Source organism: Prionailurus viverrinus, chromosome A2 (genome assembly GCF_022837055.1).
Source record: "Prionailurus viverrinus isolate Anna chromosome A2, UM_Priviv_1.0, whole genome shotgun sequence".
Taxonomy (NCBI): domain Eukaryota; kingdom Metazoa; phylum Chordata; class Mammalia; order Carnivora; family Felidae; genus Prionailurus; species Prionailurus viverrinus.
In genome coordinates, this window is record NC_062562.1 from 21,569,454 (window position 1) to 21,588,650 (window position 19,197).

General features: G+C 53.4%; 2 protein-coding genes across 10 annotated transcripts in view; one reads left to right on the forward strand and one right to left on the reverse strand.

Moving 5' to 3' along the window:
• CACNA1D (calcium voltage-gated channel subunit alpha1 D) overlaps positions 1-10,439 on the forward strand; it is a 305,785-nt gene extending 295,346 nt beyond the window's left edge. For 3 of the 8 annotated variants that reach the window (XM_047850427.1, XM_047850425.1, XM_047850428.1), the window contains 5 exons: positions 1,712-1,861; positions 2,224-2,387; positions 5,041-5,162; positions 6,712-7,032; positions 7,517-10,439. In XM_047850427.1, coding sequence (XP_047706383.1) covers positions 1,712-1,861; positions 2,224-2,387; positions 5,041-5,162; positions 6,712-7,032; positions 7,517-7,810 — 1,051 coding nt within the window. In that variant the 3' untranslated portion in view covers positions 7,811-10,439. Of the gene's footprint in view, positions 1-526; positions 554-1,711; positions 1,862-2,223; positions 2,388-5,040; positions 5,163-6,711; positions 7,033-7,516 lie in introns of all 8 variants that reach the window. The other 5 variants (XM_047850432.1, XM_047850429.1, XM_047850430.1 and 2 more) reach the window with 2 other exon arrangements.
• A 130-nt stretch (positions 10,440-10,569) lies between these two features.
• The window catches only part of CHDH (choline dehydrogenase), a 40,148-nt gene continuing 31,520 nt past the window's right edge, over positions 10,570-19,197 (reverse strand). The window contains exons 4-10 of one of the 2 annotated variants that reach the window (XM_047850444.1): positions 18,892-19,043; positions 17,659-17,788; positions 16,554-16,688; positions 15,194-15,336; positions 14,605-14,707; positions 13,428-13,886; positions 10,570-12,766 (exon numbers count right to left, since the gene is read on the reverse strand). In XM_047850444.1, coding sequence (XP_047706400.1) covers positions 13,468-13,886; positions 14,605-14,707; positions 15,194-15,336; positions 16,554-16,688; positions 17,659-17,788; positions 18,892-19,043 — 1,082 coding nt within the window. In that variant the 3' untranslated portion in view covers positions 10,570-12,766; positions 13,428-13,467. Of the gene's footprint in view, positions 13,887-14,604; positions 14,708-15,193; positions 15,337-16,553; positions 16,689-17,658; positions 17,789-18,891; positions 19,044-19,197 lie in introns of both variants that reach the window. The other variant, XM_047850443.1, reaches the window with a different exon arrangement.

Genomic DNA, 19,197 nt, shown 5'->3' on the forward strand with positions numbered 1-19,197 from the left:
AGAAGATAAAGGGCCACCAGCCATCCAAGTGGGATGCCCCCTGAAACAGCAGCAGTTACAGGCTCTACCTTCCCCAGTGATGCCAACATACTTTGGGGCAGGGGTTGGCAAACTTTGTAAAGGGCTACCTAGTAAGCATTTTAGGTTTGGGGCACCATACGATCTCCATTGCAGCCACTGAGCTCTGTTGTTGTAGACAGAAAGCAGTCATAGACCATGTGTAAATGCATGGGTGCAGCCATAGCCCGATAAAACTTTATTTACAGACACTGCAATGTGAACTTCATATAGTCACATGTGATGAAATATTTTTATTCCTTTGGGTTTTTGTTTGTTTGTTTGTTTTTTGCAATCCTCTGAAAGTAAGAACCGTTCATAGCTCATGGACAGTATATGGCCTATAAACCATAGTTTGCTGACCTCTGTGCTAAAAACTAGCCTGATATCTGCATTTTAAATTTTGTTGGAAGGATTTAACTTTTATCTTCTCCCTCCCTCCCTCCCATGTTATGCTTGTCCTGGATAGAACCCGCTATTATGAAACTTACATTAGGTATGTGCTCATTGCGTTTGTGTGTTAAATACTCTGTGTCGTAAGAGTGACCTACCGGCCTCTCAACACTGAGGGATGAAACTTCCCTAGAGGCAACTGCTTGGGCCTGTGGACTCCAGGGGCAGAGGTAGCTGCTGCTTTTCTAAGCAAATGAGCTTTGAGGTCCATATGTGTGTAGACTACACAGTCTGTTACAGCCAAGGATGTGCTGGTATTGATGCGCCAGTGTACCCACTGGCCTCATGATAGCATAGGGAGAGCACACTGTGCACTTCCGGCTGCCTGGCCCCGGGAGGCCGGCCAGTGCCTGCTGCTCTCTGAGTTCAAGCCTGTTGTGGGGACTTGATAAGAAAGTGACCCCAACCTCCTGAAGACCAGGGACCAGATCTTCTCTGTCTGTCCTGGAGCCCCCAACGTCTGTGCTGTGTACCCTGCTACGCATTTGCTAAAGTGGGTTGAATTGTGAGTGGGATGATCATTTTCCTGGGAACAGGGGGCTTGGTCTCTTGCTTTCATTGTATCAAGAGAAAACAGCTGCTCAGGAGCAACTTGAGAGCATGAACTTGGAGGGAGCACAGTCCTCTCTTTGGAGGGAGTTGATATAACAGAGCCTGGCTGGTTTTCCTGAGGACCGAGGCCAGGATGGTGGCTTTCAGGGAGACAGCATGACAGTCTTGCCATGTGGGCAAGGCAGGCTTTGAAAACATGCCAGGTGTCACACGTGTGAGTCCCCCTGGGACACTGAGTTGCAAACCCCTGTGACTTTTCCTGGGGTGGATGCAGTGGGAAATTGGTTAGGGGTCCTCTTTGTTCCAGACCCTGAAGTCACACAGGCCAGGGCAGGAAGGATCAGAGCCTTTTCCCTGGGACTGCGGATCCCTGCAGGCCTCTATGTCCATTTCCTTGTTCTCTTCCCCCAAATTACACCGACTCCTTTGGCGCTGTGGCCCCTGGGCATAGTGGTTTGGCGCCGGCATCGTGCAGGGTACCGAGAGAGAGATGTGCTCACACGTGGAGCCTGAGCAGTCCAGTCCCGGGTGCACCAGGGAGAAGTCAGGGGCATGTGGGGGGCAGGGGGAGCTGGCCTCCCACCGCGGCCTGGCTACGGGAGGTGTCTGCCGCCTGCCTGGGCGCTCAGGCCCTGTCTCGCAACCGCAGGTCTGACTCAGGAGATGAGCAGTTCCCAACTATTTGCCGGGAAGATCCAGAGGTACACGGCTACTTCAGCGACCCCCGCTGCTTGGAGGAGCAGGAGTATTTCAGTGGTGAGGAGGGCTCTGAGGATGCCGGCTCACCGGCCGGGAGCAGGTGAGCGGCTCTGCGGCTCGGGCTGACGGTAGGAGGCCTGGCTGTCTCCCGCCCCTCGTGCCCTGAAGCCAGGGCCCACATGCACTACACCTGGCCTGCCCTGGGAAGTGAGGCAGAGCACAGACTCTGGGCCAGAGGGAAAGCGGGAGCAGGAGAAATAGGGCCAGAAAGGCAGGGTGGAGGCTGCTCTTTCAGACCAGCTGCTACCCGGACCCCGAGTCTTCGTGAGGCCGAGGACTGCCTTGCTCTCAGCCAATCCAGGGTGTTCAAGAAAGGTGGGTCTGTCCGAGCTGACAGGCAGGACTTGTTAACTAGGATCTCGGGCGCCCCTTACCGTCTCTTTTGGCCTTTTTGACCACCAGGCAGAACTACAGCTACTACAACAGATACCCAGGCAGCAACTGGGACTTCGAGCGGCCTCGAGGCTACCATCACCCCCAAGGCTTCTTGGAAGATGACGACTCACCCATTTGCTATGACTCTCGGAGATCTCCAAGGAGACGCCTACTACCTCCCACCCCAACATGTGAGGCCAGATTTTTTGTTTTGGGTGAAGCCTTCCAAGGAACAGTGTGCCCCTCCCCCAACCCCAGCCCCCCTGGGGGAGTGTGACAAATGTGGTCCTGCTTTGTTAGGGACTGTCAGCCCTCCAACCTCCCCTGGTTGGAGATCCTACCGGCTTTCCTTTCTGTCTCATCTGTATCTCACGTGATAGAGCTCGGACAACTTTAGTGCTGTTCTTGACTCTCTGAGAACAGAGGAAGGCAGTATGTGGCCTAAATGTCCATAGTATGTGGCATCTGATAAGGGGCTTTTTGTGCATGTTATCATTGCCTTTGAGCCCGAGGCCCATCCTGTGAGGTAGGTAAGATGTGTGCCATGTCGTTGTCAGGCCCTCTCCTGACAGAGGAGGGTGGAAGGGATCAGCCCTGTGCAGAGCTGGACCTGAGCCCAGGCCTATCCCACCCAGCCCCAAGTCTCTGAAGGCCACCTGGGGACTCTTGATGTCCATCTCTTCTCAGTCCCCACCAGGGAGTGCCCCCTCACCTCCCCGTCCCCCCGTCTTTCATCTTTGCCACGGGTCAGCCAATGCCATTGTTCACGGGGCAGGTTTTGGCCTTGGTGGTGACTTCTAGGGTCAGCACCCCCATCCTGGGGCTGGAGGAATCCCATCCTGCTGAGAAGACGTGGGGGCTGGCTGCTCCCCACCTGTTTTGCCTATGCAGGTGGCCTAAGCAGTGCTGCAGGAGATCTGGGTCACCCCAAGTGAGGAACGTGGGCTGGGGTAAGAAATGTAGCAGTGGCCCCTGCTGCTCCCGGCCGGGGAGTTTGATTTTGCACATGTGGGCATTTTGGTGATTGGTTAAAAAATATCCATTCCTGGTGTTTCTGAGGAATGAAGCATATTTGTGAGTAGGACTCTAATCAGGAACCAAAAATAGCCAAGACACGTTGGCTCCGAGTCTGCTAACTCCGCGTGCAATAACAAGTGTGGCTGGGTGGTGCCTGGGGCCCTCTGCCTCTCTCCAGCTGTCACTGACCTGCTGGGGAGTGTAATCAGACCCATTTCCATGGTTAATATTTAATTCTGCAGCCCCAAACACATGCTGCTAAACAGAGCAATCCTGAGCTCCATAAATACCGGATGACACATGCAGGTGAGGCCAGGTAGAGCCCCTGGCCCACCAGAGGACCATTGCCCTCCCTGGACCTCCCTGTGTCCCCTGTGGTGGCCACATTAATGCCCACCATTCAGAGGCTCTGCCCTGGTGAAGCTGAGTGGGCTAGAGCAGATGCCCTTTGTATTCGTAAGGGCAAATAAATAAAATGTATTTTATTTGCTTTACTGCCCATCAGTTCAGACGTTGGGCAGGGAGGAGAACATGGAAGTCTTCAACCTATGTTCTCAGCCGCAGTGGGATTGCTTCCTCTGTCAGAGGTGGTTGTGCACAGCAGATGAGATGACAGGTGTACGCGGACCGATTTTCAAAACTGAAAGGCACTTCCCAAATGAGAGGGATGGTGGCTTCCTCTCCTGGCTCCGAGCCTCTGGCCCTTGCCATCTGATCCTAGGACGGTTCTAGAGGGTGTGCAGCCAGGGGAGGCCCATCCCCCCATGTGGTGCATGGAAGACAGCAGCTGTCATGCAACTCAGCGAGGAGGAGGGGGCCCGGCATGCCCACAGGGCAGAGCCAGCCAAGGGCTCAGCCCAGTCTTCATGCACTTTTAGATTAGAGCTCACAGAACCTGGTTCCTACAGCTCCACGTGTGGTCCCAGGAGGCCTGGGAGGCTCGCCTCTGCAGTTTTCCAGTACAGGAATTAGGGGTGTGCAGCGTTTTTGCTGGGGCATGACAAATGCCCTGGGATCTTAGAAAGCAGAAGAGGTTAAACAGACCTCGCTCCTGCCTTGCAAACTATCAGGCCCCCAAGCAGTGAGCCAGCACCTTTGGAGGGTGGAGCTGTTTCCAGAGTCAGCCTCTGGCCTGTGCTTGGGGGCCCAGGATTCAGACTGACCTCCTGGATCCCTTGTCATCACTCAACCCCATGCAGGAGCCTTTCTTTAAAGTGGGCGTTAATAGGACAACCATGTTCTTTATCCTTAGAGGTGTTCTTTTCTGTTTTTATCTTCAGTGCTAGAGAAGCTGGGTCTTTCCCAACAAAAGAATTTGCTTCGTATCTGGCTGAGCTGGTAGCAGGTCACCCCCCACCCCTTAAAGCAGGTAGAAGCACGGGAGCACCAGCGAGAGGCCACGTCCCCCAGAGACACTTAGGATGTCTGCAGGGTGAGAAGGGGGTCAGTCAGCAAGCAGCCGTAGGATTCTAGAATGACCTTGTTGTTCTTGGCCTGAAACGCCGTGCTCCCACAACGTATCCACAGGGCCGGGGCTTCGAATCAGAACAGCCGCACTCCAGAGCCTTTAGCTCTGCCCCGTGAGAACAGGCACTGCATTCACAAGAAACCAGCTTGAACTTGTTAAAAACGTCCCTCGGCTGGGCAGCTTCTTCATCCTCCCTCCCAAAGTTCTGAGGCCTCCCTACCTGATGCTTTTCCTCGGACCTGTCGCTTGCTTCCTCTTGGGCTCTCTGCTGAATGTCCAGCGGGCCACCCTCAACCCCAGGGCCCCGGGGTCCTGACAGAGCGCTCGGTTCACAAGTGCTGCTGTGCTTCACTTCTCAGCCCGCCGGAGATCCTCCTTCAACTTCGAGTGTCTGCGCCGGCAGAGCAGCCAGGAAGAGGCCCCGCCACCCCCCACCTTCCCCCACCGCACAGCCCTGCCCCTGCACCTGATGCAGCAGCAGGTGAGCTGGTCCACCTGGCCTGGACATCACGGGCCCGATGGGCACCCTGCATGGGACCCACCCTCAGGACACCCCCTTCTCTCTGACTGCCGGCAGCAGGAGGGTCAGAGAGAACCTTCATGTACACTCGGGTTCAATCCTGTAGCAACCCTATCAAATAGATACGATCGTGAACCCATTTCACAGATGAGCAAATGTCAGGGACAGGGTAGGTGGCTTGCCTGAGCTCACACAGGGGGTGTGTAACCAAGTTGGCCTTTGAATCCAAGGCTGCCAGCTTCCGAAGCTGGGCACTCAGCCTTGGTGCACGCTGCCTTCTGTCCTGGGTGCAGGAGATGGGATCTGGTACAACCCCTGACCCAGGGAGTGGCGACCGTTTGCCTGATCCTGAACAATTAGTGCGGCCCTTTATTTGTTCTGAGACGTTGTTCTTTCATTAAAACACGTCTCTAGAGCCCTCTGCGGGCAGGGTCCTGTGGCCCCAAGGGGGCGGGGTAAGCCCCCAGCCCAGACTGCGAGGGGCATGTGGTTCAGGGAGGAGGACCATCCACAGTTAGGTGATTGGACAGGAGGGGGCCCAAGGTCTGAAGGGAGGGTGGGGGTGCAGCCCACTCACCAGGGCTTTGCCTCAAGGACAAGAATATGGTACTTTTTCTTCCTGAAAAGAGTGCATCAGAGATGCCGTCCACTATGTATGTGTGTCAGGGGTGGGGAGGCGTGCAGGGAGCACCCAGTCTGTACATGTGCAGAGAGCCAGCTCGCCCTACATGAGCACACGAACACTAGCTTCCACTACGGGTCTCTGCCAACTTTTTACTCTTCTGCCTTCGGTTTTTATATTAATTTTTAATCATGTCCTACTTTATTGTGAAAGGACAAAGTTTGGGCAGGCCCAGCCGTCAAATGCCATGAACCAAGTAGGCACAGAGGTCTACACGAGCACATGTGTGAAAATGCCCTTCCCTCTGCCGTCCCGTCCCAATGAGGGCCTGGTTCGTGTCTGCCCTGCCTCCCTCGGGTGGCCACGGCTTCCAGTGGGCCACAGGACTGTGCTGTTCACAAGACCGGGCGTCCGGGGCCCTCTGTGCAGAGGGAGCATCAGGATGCATCTGCTGTGGTGCAGCTGTAGGTGGGAGGAGCAGACCCTGTGCCAGCTGCTGTGAGGACTTGCATTAGAGAAAGGGATCTGTGCTCCTTCCCAGCTGGGCTGGGAACTGCTCGTTTGCCCCGAATGGACTTCATATTTAAACGTAGATGATCTGGCTGGTATGTTCACATGCCACAGGGCCAGTGTCTTCCCTAATTCTCCACTGCTCAGCAGCAATTTCGTGAATTAGTGGCTGATTCCTACTTGGGAACAGTCATAGGCAGCGCATTTGGGGAAACACAAAACGGTCCCCTAGAAAGCCGGCTTTTACTGCCCATGTCCTTTTAAAGTCATTGTCCGAGGCTGCCTTTGTCCAGCTTTTGTGCCTCCTGCTTGGTCTGCGTGAGGCCTGCGGCCTGCACCTGAGGACCTCTGGCCTTCCCACCTCCCCTCTCCCCTCAGATCATGGCAGTTGCGGGCCTGGATTCCAGTAAAGCCCAGAAGTACTCGCCGAGCCACTCAACCCGGTCATGGGCCACCCCTCCGGCGACCCCTCCGTACCGGGACTGGACACCGTGCTATGCACCCCTGATCCAGGTGGAGCGGCCAGAGGCCCTGGACCAGGTCAACGGCAGCCTGCCGTCCCTGCACCGAAGCTCCTGGTACACGGATGAGCCGGGCATCTCGTACCGAACTTTCACACCAGCCAGCCTGACCGTCCCCAGCAGCTTCCGCAACAAAAACAGTGACAAGCAGAGGAGCGCAGACAGCTTGGTGGAAGCAGTGAGTATGGCCCCCCCAGAGCGTGCCACAGATGGGCAGCTCTGCCCGGCGGAGGGGGACCCGCTGGAGCAGCGGTGGTTGTGAGGGTGGGAGGCCCCAGAGCCCAGCTGTGTCGCTTTTTGTCCGATATTGCCCACTGCTCCAAAGCAAAGATGGGACGGACAGCACCAATATACAAATACCACCACTGCCAGTTCTCATGAAGGAGCCGTACCTAGGATTGCATGTGCTGTACCTGCAAATATTGCCAGCTTCTCCTGAAATCTTTTTCCCCAGTGGGGCTTGTTCTTGTTGGGCCATATGTAGTGTTTGAAGTCTGTGATGTTTTCAAAGCCATTGACATTGAGCTATCACGTGTGAGGTCTAATGAACATAAAATCATGTCCTGCAGTTAGGGCTCGAGGTGGCTCCTTTGTCATTCCCCGCCCCACCCCCACCCCCAAAGCCTTGTAACACATTCACGCGATGCATTTGTCCCATACAGGTCCTGATATCCGAAGGTTTAGGACGGTATGCAAGGGACCCAAAATTTGTATCGGCCACAAAACACGAAATCGCCGATGCCTGTGACCTAACCATCGACGAGATGGAGAGTGCAGCCAGCAACCTGCTCAACGGGACTGTACATCCCCGGGCCAACGGGGGTGTGGGCCCCGTGTCACACCGGCAGGACTATGAGCTCCAGGACTTCGGGCCAGGCTACAGCGATGAAGAGCCCGACCCTGGAAGGGATGAGGAGGACCTGGCAGATGAAATGATATGCATCACCACCCTGTAGCCCCCAGGGAGGGGCAGACTGGCTCTGGCCTCAGGTGGGGCGCCAGAGGGCCAGGGAAAAAGTGCCTCGTAGTTAGGAAAGTTTAGGCACTAGTGTGGAGTCCATATTCAATTAGACTTTTGTACAAGTGATGTCATGCCTCGAGGAAGCCATAAACCTGGTAGGGAACAGCCGCGCACGTGTGCCCGGCTCCAGCTGTCGGAAGCAGCAGGTCCAGCCCTCTTGGGGAGGACCGGTGAGGAGGTCGGACAAGCCCAGCCCACTTGTCCAGAGTGCCCCCCCCCCAGGCGCTCACCTGCGCCCACCCACCTGCTGGCATGGTGGGGAAGGTTAAAGGTGATGACGATCACCACACCTGTGTCATTACCTCAGCCATCGGTCTAGCATATCAGACATTCACTGGGCCCAGCATATCCATTTTTAAACCCTCTTCCCCCAGATACACTGCTTCCTGGTTTCTGTTTAGCTGTTCTGAAATACAGTGTGTAAATCAGGACCTACCTACCAGCCGTCATCCTGAGAGGGGAGCAGGACCTTATCCACGAGGTTTTCTGTTATGTGACCCCAGTTTACAAGAGAGAGCGTCACTCAGTTGGTTTCTGACTGTCAGGTTAAGGGCAACTGTAAACTGGAATAATCATGCACTCGCAACCAGGTAAACTTAGATACGCTAGTTTGTTTAAAAATTATAGATTTACTGTACATGACTTGTAATATACTATAATTTGTATTTGTAAAGAGATGGTCTATATTTTGTAATTATTGTACCGTATTTGAACTGCAGCAATATCTATGGGTCCTAATAATGGTAGTTCCCCACCGAAATCTAGAAATTACTAGCATTTTTACTTGGGCTGTACAGAAGTAGAAGAAATAGAGCCAATTCTCCTTTATTCAGTGAAAAATCTTTTGGGGATGACATTTTAAGTTCGAAAGAACTTGACACTACAGAGATTTTTCTAAAATATTTTGAGTTACTATAAATCTACCTTAACCCAAGATACACCAGATGACGATTTACAGTCTTGGCTTTGGGCAAGAGTGCTAGGATTTGATAGTGGACCTCTGGTCCACTGTGGGTTGCAACTTTTATTCTACTGACCCTTCGACAAGTTCATTACAGTAGGTCGAGCTGGTTACTCTGACCCTGTGGCGTTCACAGTGGTGGTTTCCTCAGCAGCCCCCACAAGGCATTTTTGAAGTTCCTCTGCCCTTCCTTGCTCCCTGGGGATGGCTACTGTGCTTGTCTTAAGGAGTTGGGGCGGGGAGGGGTGGGGAACGGGGAGGGGGGAGGCAAAGTGATGATCGGTGGGATGAGAACGTCAGAGGTGTCCACAAATCGTATTGTTGCCTTTTTACAAAACATTGCTGTACTGTGTGTTCTCTCCGAGGGCTTTTATATGCAACTGAATGAGGGCTGAAGTTTTCATTAGAACGTACTCACACCCCGATTGTACTTCCTGATGAAAACCCACTTTTGGACCATTAGACCCACCCAGGCTTCCTTTTCTTTTCAAAGAATTACGCCGCCGTTTGTCAACTTTCCTTGGCAGGGATTCCCTGCAGTCAAAAATACAGGTAGCAGTTTTTGGTTCAAAATTTTTAAATATCACCTACATGACCTGTAAATGTTTTGGGTTTTTGTTTCGTTTTGTTTTATAAATAACAACACTTTGTTATGAAGACCTTACAAACCTCTTAAGACATTCTTACTCCAGATCCAGGCAAAAACACTTCCAGGTTTGTAAATGACTATTTCCTGACATAATTTTTTTTTATTAAAACGCAAAATGTTCTTCAGAACAAAACTGTGTAAGAATTTTGTGTTAGGGAGCTCTCCTTGCAAAGACCTGGAGCAGGGCAGGGAGAGCTTCAGAAGGGGCACTCTGCCGAGGGCGGTTCTCTAACTGCATAACTTTGTGTTACCCTCACGGCTCCCTCCTTAATGCAGAAGGTAACACCAGCTGCCGAGAGCAGTTTCTCCTAAAGGGCTAACCCACTGTCCCCATCGTCTCCGCTGGGCATTACTACGACTTAGCAGCAGCCCAAACTGCCCTCCCAGGATGGGGTTTTTTTGGTGCAGGCCACAATCTTTTCCAGTCAGTACTTAAAAACTAGCATTTTTATAAGCTGTACTGCTCTTAACAGGTCTGCTTTAAGCCTGGTTCAATCTCCTATCAACCATTAAGTTGTTCTTTGTAAAAAAAAAAACAAAAAAAAAAAACAAAAAACTGAAGTTGTAGAGGATGTGTTATTTTTTCCTTTGCTTTAGAAAGTTTTAAGATTAAATGTCTCTCCTTTTTGGGCCCCCTCCCACCCCCTAAAAAATAGTACATTTGGTTTCTCATGTTTTTCTTAATATCACAAATAGATATGTCAGCTTGGATTTAACTACCAATGAGCAGGATCCTCATTAAGCATTCTCTCTGGTTTCTATCCTGGCAGCCTGGCCAGACAGGGCTTTCTAGCTCTGTCTGGGAGTCTGCCCAAGCTTGGGAAGCTTCTTGGTACACAGGGCACACAGCATGGGCTTTACCTACCTTACTGCTGACCCCACGCTTATGAAAGGAACCAGGGAAGTTTATTTCACATTATTTTTTATGGTCTTTAGTGTCTTTGCCAACTGCCTGTTCTCCTACAAAGGTTTCCGCTGCTATGATGGGCGTTGGTTTGTTCTGAACACTGGTCAGCCACAGAGCTATCGTCTGGCACAGAGCTCCAGCTCCTACCAGACTCAAAAACAGACACCAGCTGGGCTCTCATTGTTGACAAAGTTTTTATTTCTCCAAAATAATATTCTTTCCTTCCTGGGGGCTTCAGAGGGCAGGCGAGAATAGGAGAATGGGGAGCAGGCCTGGGGCCCTTGCCTCCAACATGGGAGCACCAGCGAGAGTGGCCTTGCAGACACCCTGTGGGGATGGTGGCAGGAGAGAGGGAATGGGAGACGGCCTGGGTCTCAGAACAGGGCTGGTGGAGAAGGCATGTGTTTCCCTCTAGGTTTTAAGGGAAAAGGATGTAGATATTAGATCTGATGTTAAGTTGGCAGAAACAGGAAACGGCCTTTGTGGGGAGGAAAAGGGTTTGGCTGGAGAGAAGCTATCTGATTTTATGGAAATGAGGATTCCTACAGTTGGCCCGGAAGCAGAGAGGCTGCACGTCTGGAAGCCAGGATCCGGCTTCCAGGACCTGCCATTCCTGGTCATGCTGCTGGCGAGCTGCTCCGGTTTCCGTGCCGTCTATCCTCCGTTCTACCAGGAAGAACCTTCTGTTGATGCAGCAGCTTGAACGCAGTCTTCTTCAAAGGGGTCCGTGCCCGGAGCCCATTCAGGTATATACACAGCTTCCTGTTACACTTTTTCAACCGTTTTTTGAAAAGTACATTCTTCTGTTTAGGTATCATGGGTGCTTTGCCAAGGGGCTTCAAGAAGATTCTCTCAGGGCTGAGTGCTGGCCTGGTCTCTGGGGGCCCCCAAGGGACGCCTGACTGTGGCTCAGCCTCCCTAACCCGATAGGCACTTTTCTCCCCTCTCTGGCTTCCCCAGCCAACAGCCCTCTTTCTGAGGCCGAAGGTTCCCTCATGGCAATGGAACCTTGAGATGGCCTATTATGACACGGGCCACTATTCCACTCCGCCAGACGGCTGCACGCTCCCCTGTCCTGGCTGGAGCGAGGAGCCACTTCAAAGCACACTATTCCATCTTGTGGCTGAACCCCGACAACACAGTGTTTCGCCTTGACTTCTGTGGGGCCTGGATACAGAACACTCGCGGTCCACTCTATTTATGCATCTGGCTACACTGAATGATCATATGGGATGAGGCTCGGTGACCGAGAGTGGGAGAGGGGCCTAGATGTAATCCAGCCGTGCAAGATCACGTACCTCCTCTCACCTCTGCTTATCTTACAATACAGACACAGGAGGCAAAGCAGCCACTGCCCCAGAGACTGAGACCACCACAGCATAGAATGGCTGTGTCACCTGGCTTACCCGCACTAGACAAGGTCAGCACAGTCACAGGCAGGCCTGGACCCCTCCACCTACCCAACTTGTCACTCATTGGCCCTCAGAGCAGTGAGATTGGCAGCTGCCCTCCTCTGATCTTCCTTCACCCCTGCAGGTGGCTCCCAGGCCCTGAGGCTGACAGTTGTAGACCACGGCTGCAGGGGCACACGGGGACTTCCCTAGAAGAAATCAATCTCTTGGCAGATTTAGAACCTCCCGTGGGACAGAAAATGCAGCAAGATACAGGTAAGAGTAAACCAGAGCCACTTAAAATTTTTAAAGGAAGGAGAGGTGTCATGGTTTTCTTCTCTCCATCTTTCTGGAAGGTCTGTCTCACAAACACAAGTTGTGGCTGTCTGGCCTCCATGACACCTCGATCCACTCTGACCCCGGGGGGAAGCCTGGAACGCCCCCTTTTTCTTCCCCTCCCTGTTCTGTGTCTAGCACAGCAGCTTTCCATGGAACAATCCTTTTCTCCCCTGCTGTGGGAAGTGGCCTTGGAGATCTTTAGAAAGATCCATCCAAAACACATTTAATTTCCATTACCCTGTGAGAGCAGTCTGGCTAAGGCATCTCCATTCAAAAAGAAGTTACTGGATTACATTATTGGATTATAGGAAGTTTAAAGATCAAAGAACTATTTTAAATGCTTCTTGTATCTGCTCTCCGCCCCCCTCCCCCCCCCCCCAACTCAAATCTTTGCCAACTTATTTTTTCTTTCACTCAGTTGTACTTTTACAGGATCGGGTACCTAGTTTGACTTGACAACTTTTTCCATCAGCCTCAGCTCCATCCCAGTCGGGTCCTGTGGATGTCCGCAGAATACGAATTAGCCGGCTTTGTCCGCTGTGAGTCGCTTCCCCAGGCTGATGGGAAAGGGTCCTCTTGGGCTAGCTGCTTTGGCATGGAGCAGTGGTCTGGTCTGTGGGTCTGCTCTGGATTTCTAGGTTTCCCTGGTAACAGGAAAATCTTTTAAAATGTTAAATCATGAGACCTATGGGAGTGAAGAGACTCTCCAGAAGCTTCTTTAGATCAAGGTCCAGAAATCTTCCCATTGGGCTGTGTTTAGTAAGAACCAGAGCACTGGCGAGGTGGGCCCTCAGAGTGGCCCGAGTGGGATCGGGAAGCACCGGGGAAGACTGTGTTTCTCCCAGCAGGCAGCTTGCCCTCCAAACAGGGACACCGGAGGCTTACGCACAGGCCTCAGCTACAGCATGCAGCCTGAGGTGGGGGATGCCCCCACCCTGAGAACCCAGTGTGGTCTAGCCACCACCTAGCCTCTGGGCACAGCACCCTGCTCTTAGAGCGGCTCGCCTTAAGAGGGAGGCCTGAGAGGGAATCACTTCCCTCAAGTCTGACCAGAACCTGGACTATTAAGACAAGGCCATGGCAGAAGTTAACCATCATCCTCCTTTGGCCTGTCCCTTGGTCCCCCCTGCTGCCCCTTCAGGAGGCAGGGGGAGGGGCCCGCAGGAAAATGCTGGGGAAAAGAAACCTGCTTTGCTGCCCTGATACTGGTCTCCCATCCTAAGAGATTAACCCATTCTCAGCCACTGAATCCTAACATTCTAGACAGTTTCAGGAAAGGGCACTGAGGGCAGGGACTCTGCTGACCCTCTTGGCTTGTCAGGAGGCTTCTCAGGCAGTGACTGCCTCAGCGCTGGGTGGCCAGACTTCCGGGCTTATAGACAGGGACGTCCTTGTCCTGGAGTGCAGGCTGCCCCTTGATGATGTCAGCTGCTTTCTCTGCGATCATGATGGTGGGGGCGTTAAGGTTGCCGCTGACCACACTGGGCATGACGGAGGCATCAACCACCCTGAGGTTTTCCACTCCAAGCACCCTGGTCTGTGGGTCCACCACGGCAGTGGGGTCAGAGGGCTGGCCCATCTTACAGGTGCACGAGGGGTGGTAGGCGCTGTCCGCTTTTGCCCGCACAAAGGCATCTATCTCTTTATCTGACTGCACGTGGCTTCCTGGCTGGAGCTCTTTCCCCCGGAACGGTTCTAGGGCTTTCTGAGCAAAAATTTCTCTGGTCAGCTTCACACACTGTCGGAAGTCCTTAATGTCGGCTTCTGTTGACGAGAAGAAATAGGTGAGGTGATTCCTTTTACCATGCTGGCTCTGCCAACGGATTCTGAGCACAGAGAGGCTCAGTAAGCTGCCCCAGGGGACACAGTTCAGGGACATGGAGCCACCAGATTGCCTGTCACCTACTCAGAGCCAGTGAGACTGCAACCAAGCAGCATCCCATGAAGGCAAACAGCACCCTAGGTGGACACAGCCTCCCCCGGGGGCCCTAGGTTTAACTTGGAGGTGAGACCGTACACCCTGCCTCCGCCAGTGTGGCTGTGAGCATGCTACGGGTCATTATCGAGCAAGACCTGCCCAGTGGGGAGTGCTCGGTTTTGCTGCATGCAAAGAGGCAGGCCCAGGAATGTAATCTGCTTCTGGACGAAACTCAGAGTAACGAGCAACAGTCTCTGTGAGCCCCAGTGTACACAGCCAGATCTCCTTGCACCTTCTGGCAGATTGTTCTGAAAGCAACAAATCTCTCCTGCTGTGTAAAAGGACATCCCAGGGTTACTTTAAGGGCCCCAGGACACTACCTAGCAGCATGTGCCCAGTTTATAGCCTAGAATTGGGGCGGGGGTGATGTGTCTCGGAAAATGTGGTCCAGGAGTAGGATTCAGAGATAAATGTAAACCCCATGAAGGCATTCATTCATTCATTCATTGAACAAATGACTCGGCAAGCCCAGGTCCGGGGGAGACAGAGGGGTTGGAGAATTACCTGTTGACAAGTAGTTGGGTTGAATCACCGGGTGGTCCCGGGGGTTGGCACTTCTCAGTTTGAGCCAGCCCACACTCGTACCCCGCATGGTCCCCACATGCACCTAGAAGAACCAGAGGAAGCTGTGACCTCCTTCAACTTTCTGAGTCAGTAGCTTAGGCCCTGGGGTTTCCTGTGGGCTGAGACTCCACATCCAAAGGCAATTAAGAGCAGACACATTTTAGTATTTGTTTGCATCTTACCCCCTTCCCCGCTTCCACAAGTGATCACCTTGCTGAATCACTGCTGCTTCCTGGTTTTATACATGATGTCTTAAACTTCCAGGGGCTGGAAATCCCAGGGCCGTTGGCCTCATTTGTCTATTTCTGGCAGTCTAGATCCATAGAGCATCTGCCCTCAGCTGGGCGCAGGTCTCCGCTTTCCACGTACCACACACACTGCCTCATGATGACTCCAGACTCCTCCTCTCCCCTCCGACCCACTGAGCAGCTGGGGCACAGGCTCCTGGGCCTCACCCCACCCCCACCCGAGGGCCCTGCTGCATTGAGCAGGGCACTGCTTGATGACAAAGATGAAGCTGTCTGCTCACCTGGTAAGCTTCCTGCTGGGTGGGGACCCGTCCGTGGTCGATCACTTGGGATGGCAGGAAATGGAACTGGATGTCCGGGTGAGGGACCCCAGGCTGGCTCCGGATGAATCCGCCTGTTTCCAGATGGGCTGTGCCTCCATCCCCTGAGGATCAGAAGAGTGGATCAGGGCATGGCAGGCTACCCCCCCACCCTCACCCCTCCTGGCCTCTGTTCTGGTGCCTGGACCCATGTGCTCAACTCTGGCGTCTCTCCCTCAGGTGGGCTCACCCAACACCACAGGTTTTAACATCAGCTACATGCCAAGGGCCTTTCGGTTTTGCCACGCCTCCCCCCCCGCCCACCGGCGTCCTCCACCACAGACCCAACTGTGAGGCCTGATGTGGTCCGGTATCCTGAACTTTCCCACCCCAGGCTCTACCCCTGACAGGCTGTTCTTTCATACAAGGCCTAAGTCAGACATTCGAGCTGTCCCTGCCTCCTCCTCTTCTTCGTCGCCCACCATCTGACCCTCAGAAAGCCTCACTGACTTCAGCTCCAAAATCTACTGGGATCCATCTACTTGGCAATACCCCCCCCACCCCCTCCCTCAGCCCAGGCTGAGACCCCCTCCTCACTGGCAGCTCCAGTGGACTCCTTGCTGGTGTCCCGGCCTACCCTCATGATGGAGTCTCTTCCATCGCACCCCTGCTTTCTCCTCAACATGCTGCAGTCTCCCTGGCCCAACAGACTTGTTCTTCGAACACCAGATGCCTAGACCTGGGGCCTTTGTACATACTCTCCCTAGCTCTCAGATATACTCTGTCACCATTCCCTACTTTATTAACACCCTGATCTTAAAACTTAAGCATGTTTACGTGGTTTCTTTCCACTGACCCCACCAAAGTGTAAGCTCCCCAAGGGAACCTGCCTTATTGGCACAGCACACAGTACGTGGCAGGTGTGGGAGAAACACATGCTGAATACGATTTCAAAGCACCACTTCCTACCCGGGGGACTGCTCTGGGACTCCGAAACAAACAAACTGCTGAGAAATGGATGCTGAGTGTGCTTTTTCTCCAGGCTCCTTGGAGCCCAGAGGGTGTCCAGCATGAGGCCATCCCTGGCTATCTGTAAGGAAGAGTGGCACCCAGGTTCGGGAGTCTCACCCTGGACAGGCCCTGGGCCACCTCATCTGGTCCTCACAACAGCCTTCCAGGCAGGACTATGTATCCCCATCATGCAGATAGGGAAGCTGAGGCAGATGGTATAGCTAAGTTCTGAACAAGTGACTTGAAGCCAGAGCCCTTGCTCAGCACCTTAGGAAGGAGGCTGTGCTGCCCACAGACCAGTTCTACTATGGTCCCAGACCAGCACACCCACCTGTGAACTTCCAGAGCCACTCTAGACCAATCCGGACTTTCCTCAAGGGCTTCTGTGCTGAATGGAGAGTGATGGGGAGGGTACATGCCTGCTGGATGTATATCTCCAGGTGGTCTTGCAGGTTCTGGCCAACTCCTGAAATGGGAGGGAATGGTTAGGAAAGATGGCTTCCAAGAGGGGCTTATTAGCTGTACCTGGCCTCTTGACTTCCTCTGGTTTTGAAAACTTCCCCTAAACCTATCCACATACCTGCTGAGCCAGCTCCTGCTTATTCCTCAGGTTTCTGCTTAAAGGTTGCCTCCTGGGACGCCATCCCTACGCTCATTGCCAAGTCTAGTCCTCTCATGCTGCCCAAGCCACCTGCCCTTATCACTCACTCCCGGGGCAGTCCCTGTAACCATCCCAATGCCTTCCTGCCATGCAGCACCCTCCCTGAGGGTAGGGCCCAGGCATTCAGCAGGCACCACTCAGTAAGCTGTCGTCAGATGGACCGACGGCCCCACCTGTACCTCCAGGGAAGAAGGGAATCAGGGCTTGTCATGCTGGGCAGACACTGTCACAGGCCAGCACTTTCACAAACCTCTTCTGATAAAGCCTCAATACACAAAGGGTCATTTTGGGGGCAGTTTGGGTTATAAGAGAGATAAGAAGCCCTAATGGGCATTAAAGACAGTTTGTAAGATAAATTTTAGGCTTGGAATAATTGTCTTAACATGAAAACCATGCTCTGAAACACTGAGTTGGCTTCTTTAATGTCAGGGCTGCTGCTGAGTCCTGAGGACAGAAAACACATAGGCCTGGACCCCTCTCACCCTTGGGCTGCCCTGGTGACATATCCGAGCCTGGCCCAGTGGGCTTTTCAGGTGGAAGCTCGCTGCTGGAGGGGCATCACTTCTCAGTGGGACAGTAGGGCCAGGAAAGGGGAAAAACAACACAAAGATTGGGGTCCCTGGGATAGGGCTGTCCAGTGAGGCTCATGGGAAGAATGTGGCCGTTCTGAGGAAAGCTGACTGCTGCCCCCTCCCCAGCTCCACGCTAATGCACTTCAATAAGCTGTTTTATTAGCAGAGGCCCCCTCTGAGGAGCAGCAGCAAAGGGAGCTCACCGGGAAGGTGGCACACCACCGGGATACCCAGTTTCCTGAGGTCGTCTGCGTTGCCGACACCCGAGAGCATGAGCAGCTGTGGAGAGTTGATGGCGCCCCCACTCAGAATCACCTCCTTGCTGGCGTAAGCCTGGAAGAGGCAGAGGCACGCAGGTCATGCTTCCTGAAAAGCGAGACAGAACACCGAGAGCGTGGCCTTGGTGTGATGTCCCCGAGTGGTGGGGGGGGATCCCGTTCCCAGGCCCCAGAGTAAGGAAGGGGATGCTCAGCGGGCCGCTCTATGAAGGGCGCTCCACACATGCAGCTCCCGGGTGCGGGTGCAACACTGAAGCGCGCTTCACATGCTGATACGTTCTGCAACAGTCACACTGTAACGATGGTCTTAAAAACGGGACTGTAGAGCCCCAGACACTCCAACAAACAGCTTCAATAAAGCAAGCAGTGAGTCAGATCTTCACATAGAGGCAGATTGATCCTGACACACTGCTAAGTGGAGAACAGCATAGTGCTGGGGGCACTGGGTGGCTCAGCCAGTTAGGCATCTGGCTCTTGATTTTGGCTCAGTTCATGGGATCAAGCCCTTCATTAGGTTCTGTGCTGACATAATGGAGCCTTCTTGGGATTCTCTCTCTCTCTGCCCCTTCCCCTGCTTGCACATTTTCTCTCAAAAATAAATGAATACATATTTTTAAAAAGTGTAGTGTTGAGGGGCGCCTGGGTGGCGCAGTCGGTTAAGCGTCCGACTTCAGCCAGGTCACGATCTCGTGGTCCGTGAGTTCGAGCCCCGCGTCGGGCTCCGGGCTGATGGCTCGGAGCCTGGAGCCTGTTTCCGATTCTGTGTCTCCCTCTCTCTCTGCCCCTCCCCCGTTCATGCTCTGTCTTTCTCTGTCCCCAAAATAAATAAACGTTGAAAAAAAAAATTAAAAAAAAAAAAAGTGTAGTGTTGAAATATGGATTATGATCACATTTGTGGTTTTTAAAGCCTTAGTACAAACCTATCAATTTCTCAAAAGGTATGGAAGGTTCTAGGAGCCTGCTCTGAGGTGGGGAGGGGCAGACAGAGGCTCACAGGAGCCACCATGGGCTCTCTGCAGGTGGCTGGACTGAGGGCTTCCTCACCTCTGAGACCCTGGGGACAAGAGCCCAACTGCTACCCACACTAAGCATGACCACTAGGGTGACTGCTCATTCCCTTCCATCTCGACTGCACCAGCCTGGAAGTAACTCACTCACCCGGTGGCTCTGGCCATTCTTGACGTACTCCACACCCACTGCACGCGTGCCTTCAAACAGTACCCTGTTCACAAACGTCTGGGCCTCGGCGGTGAGGTTGGGGCGGCTCAGTGCTGGGTGCAGGTACGCACAGGCTGTGCTCCAGCGCTTGCCTGGCAGACAGAGCAAGGCGATCAGGCACAGTCCCTGCCCCTTTGCCTGATGTGGGGGTGGGAGGGTGGGGCTGAAGAAAGATGGAATGTGCCCTTCCCCTGGCAGGACAAGCTCTGCCTGCAAAGTAGGGCTAAAACCAAGTCTCTGCAGGAC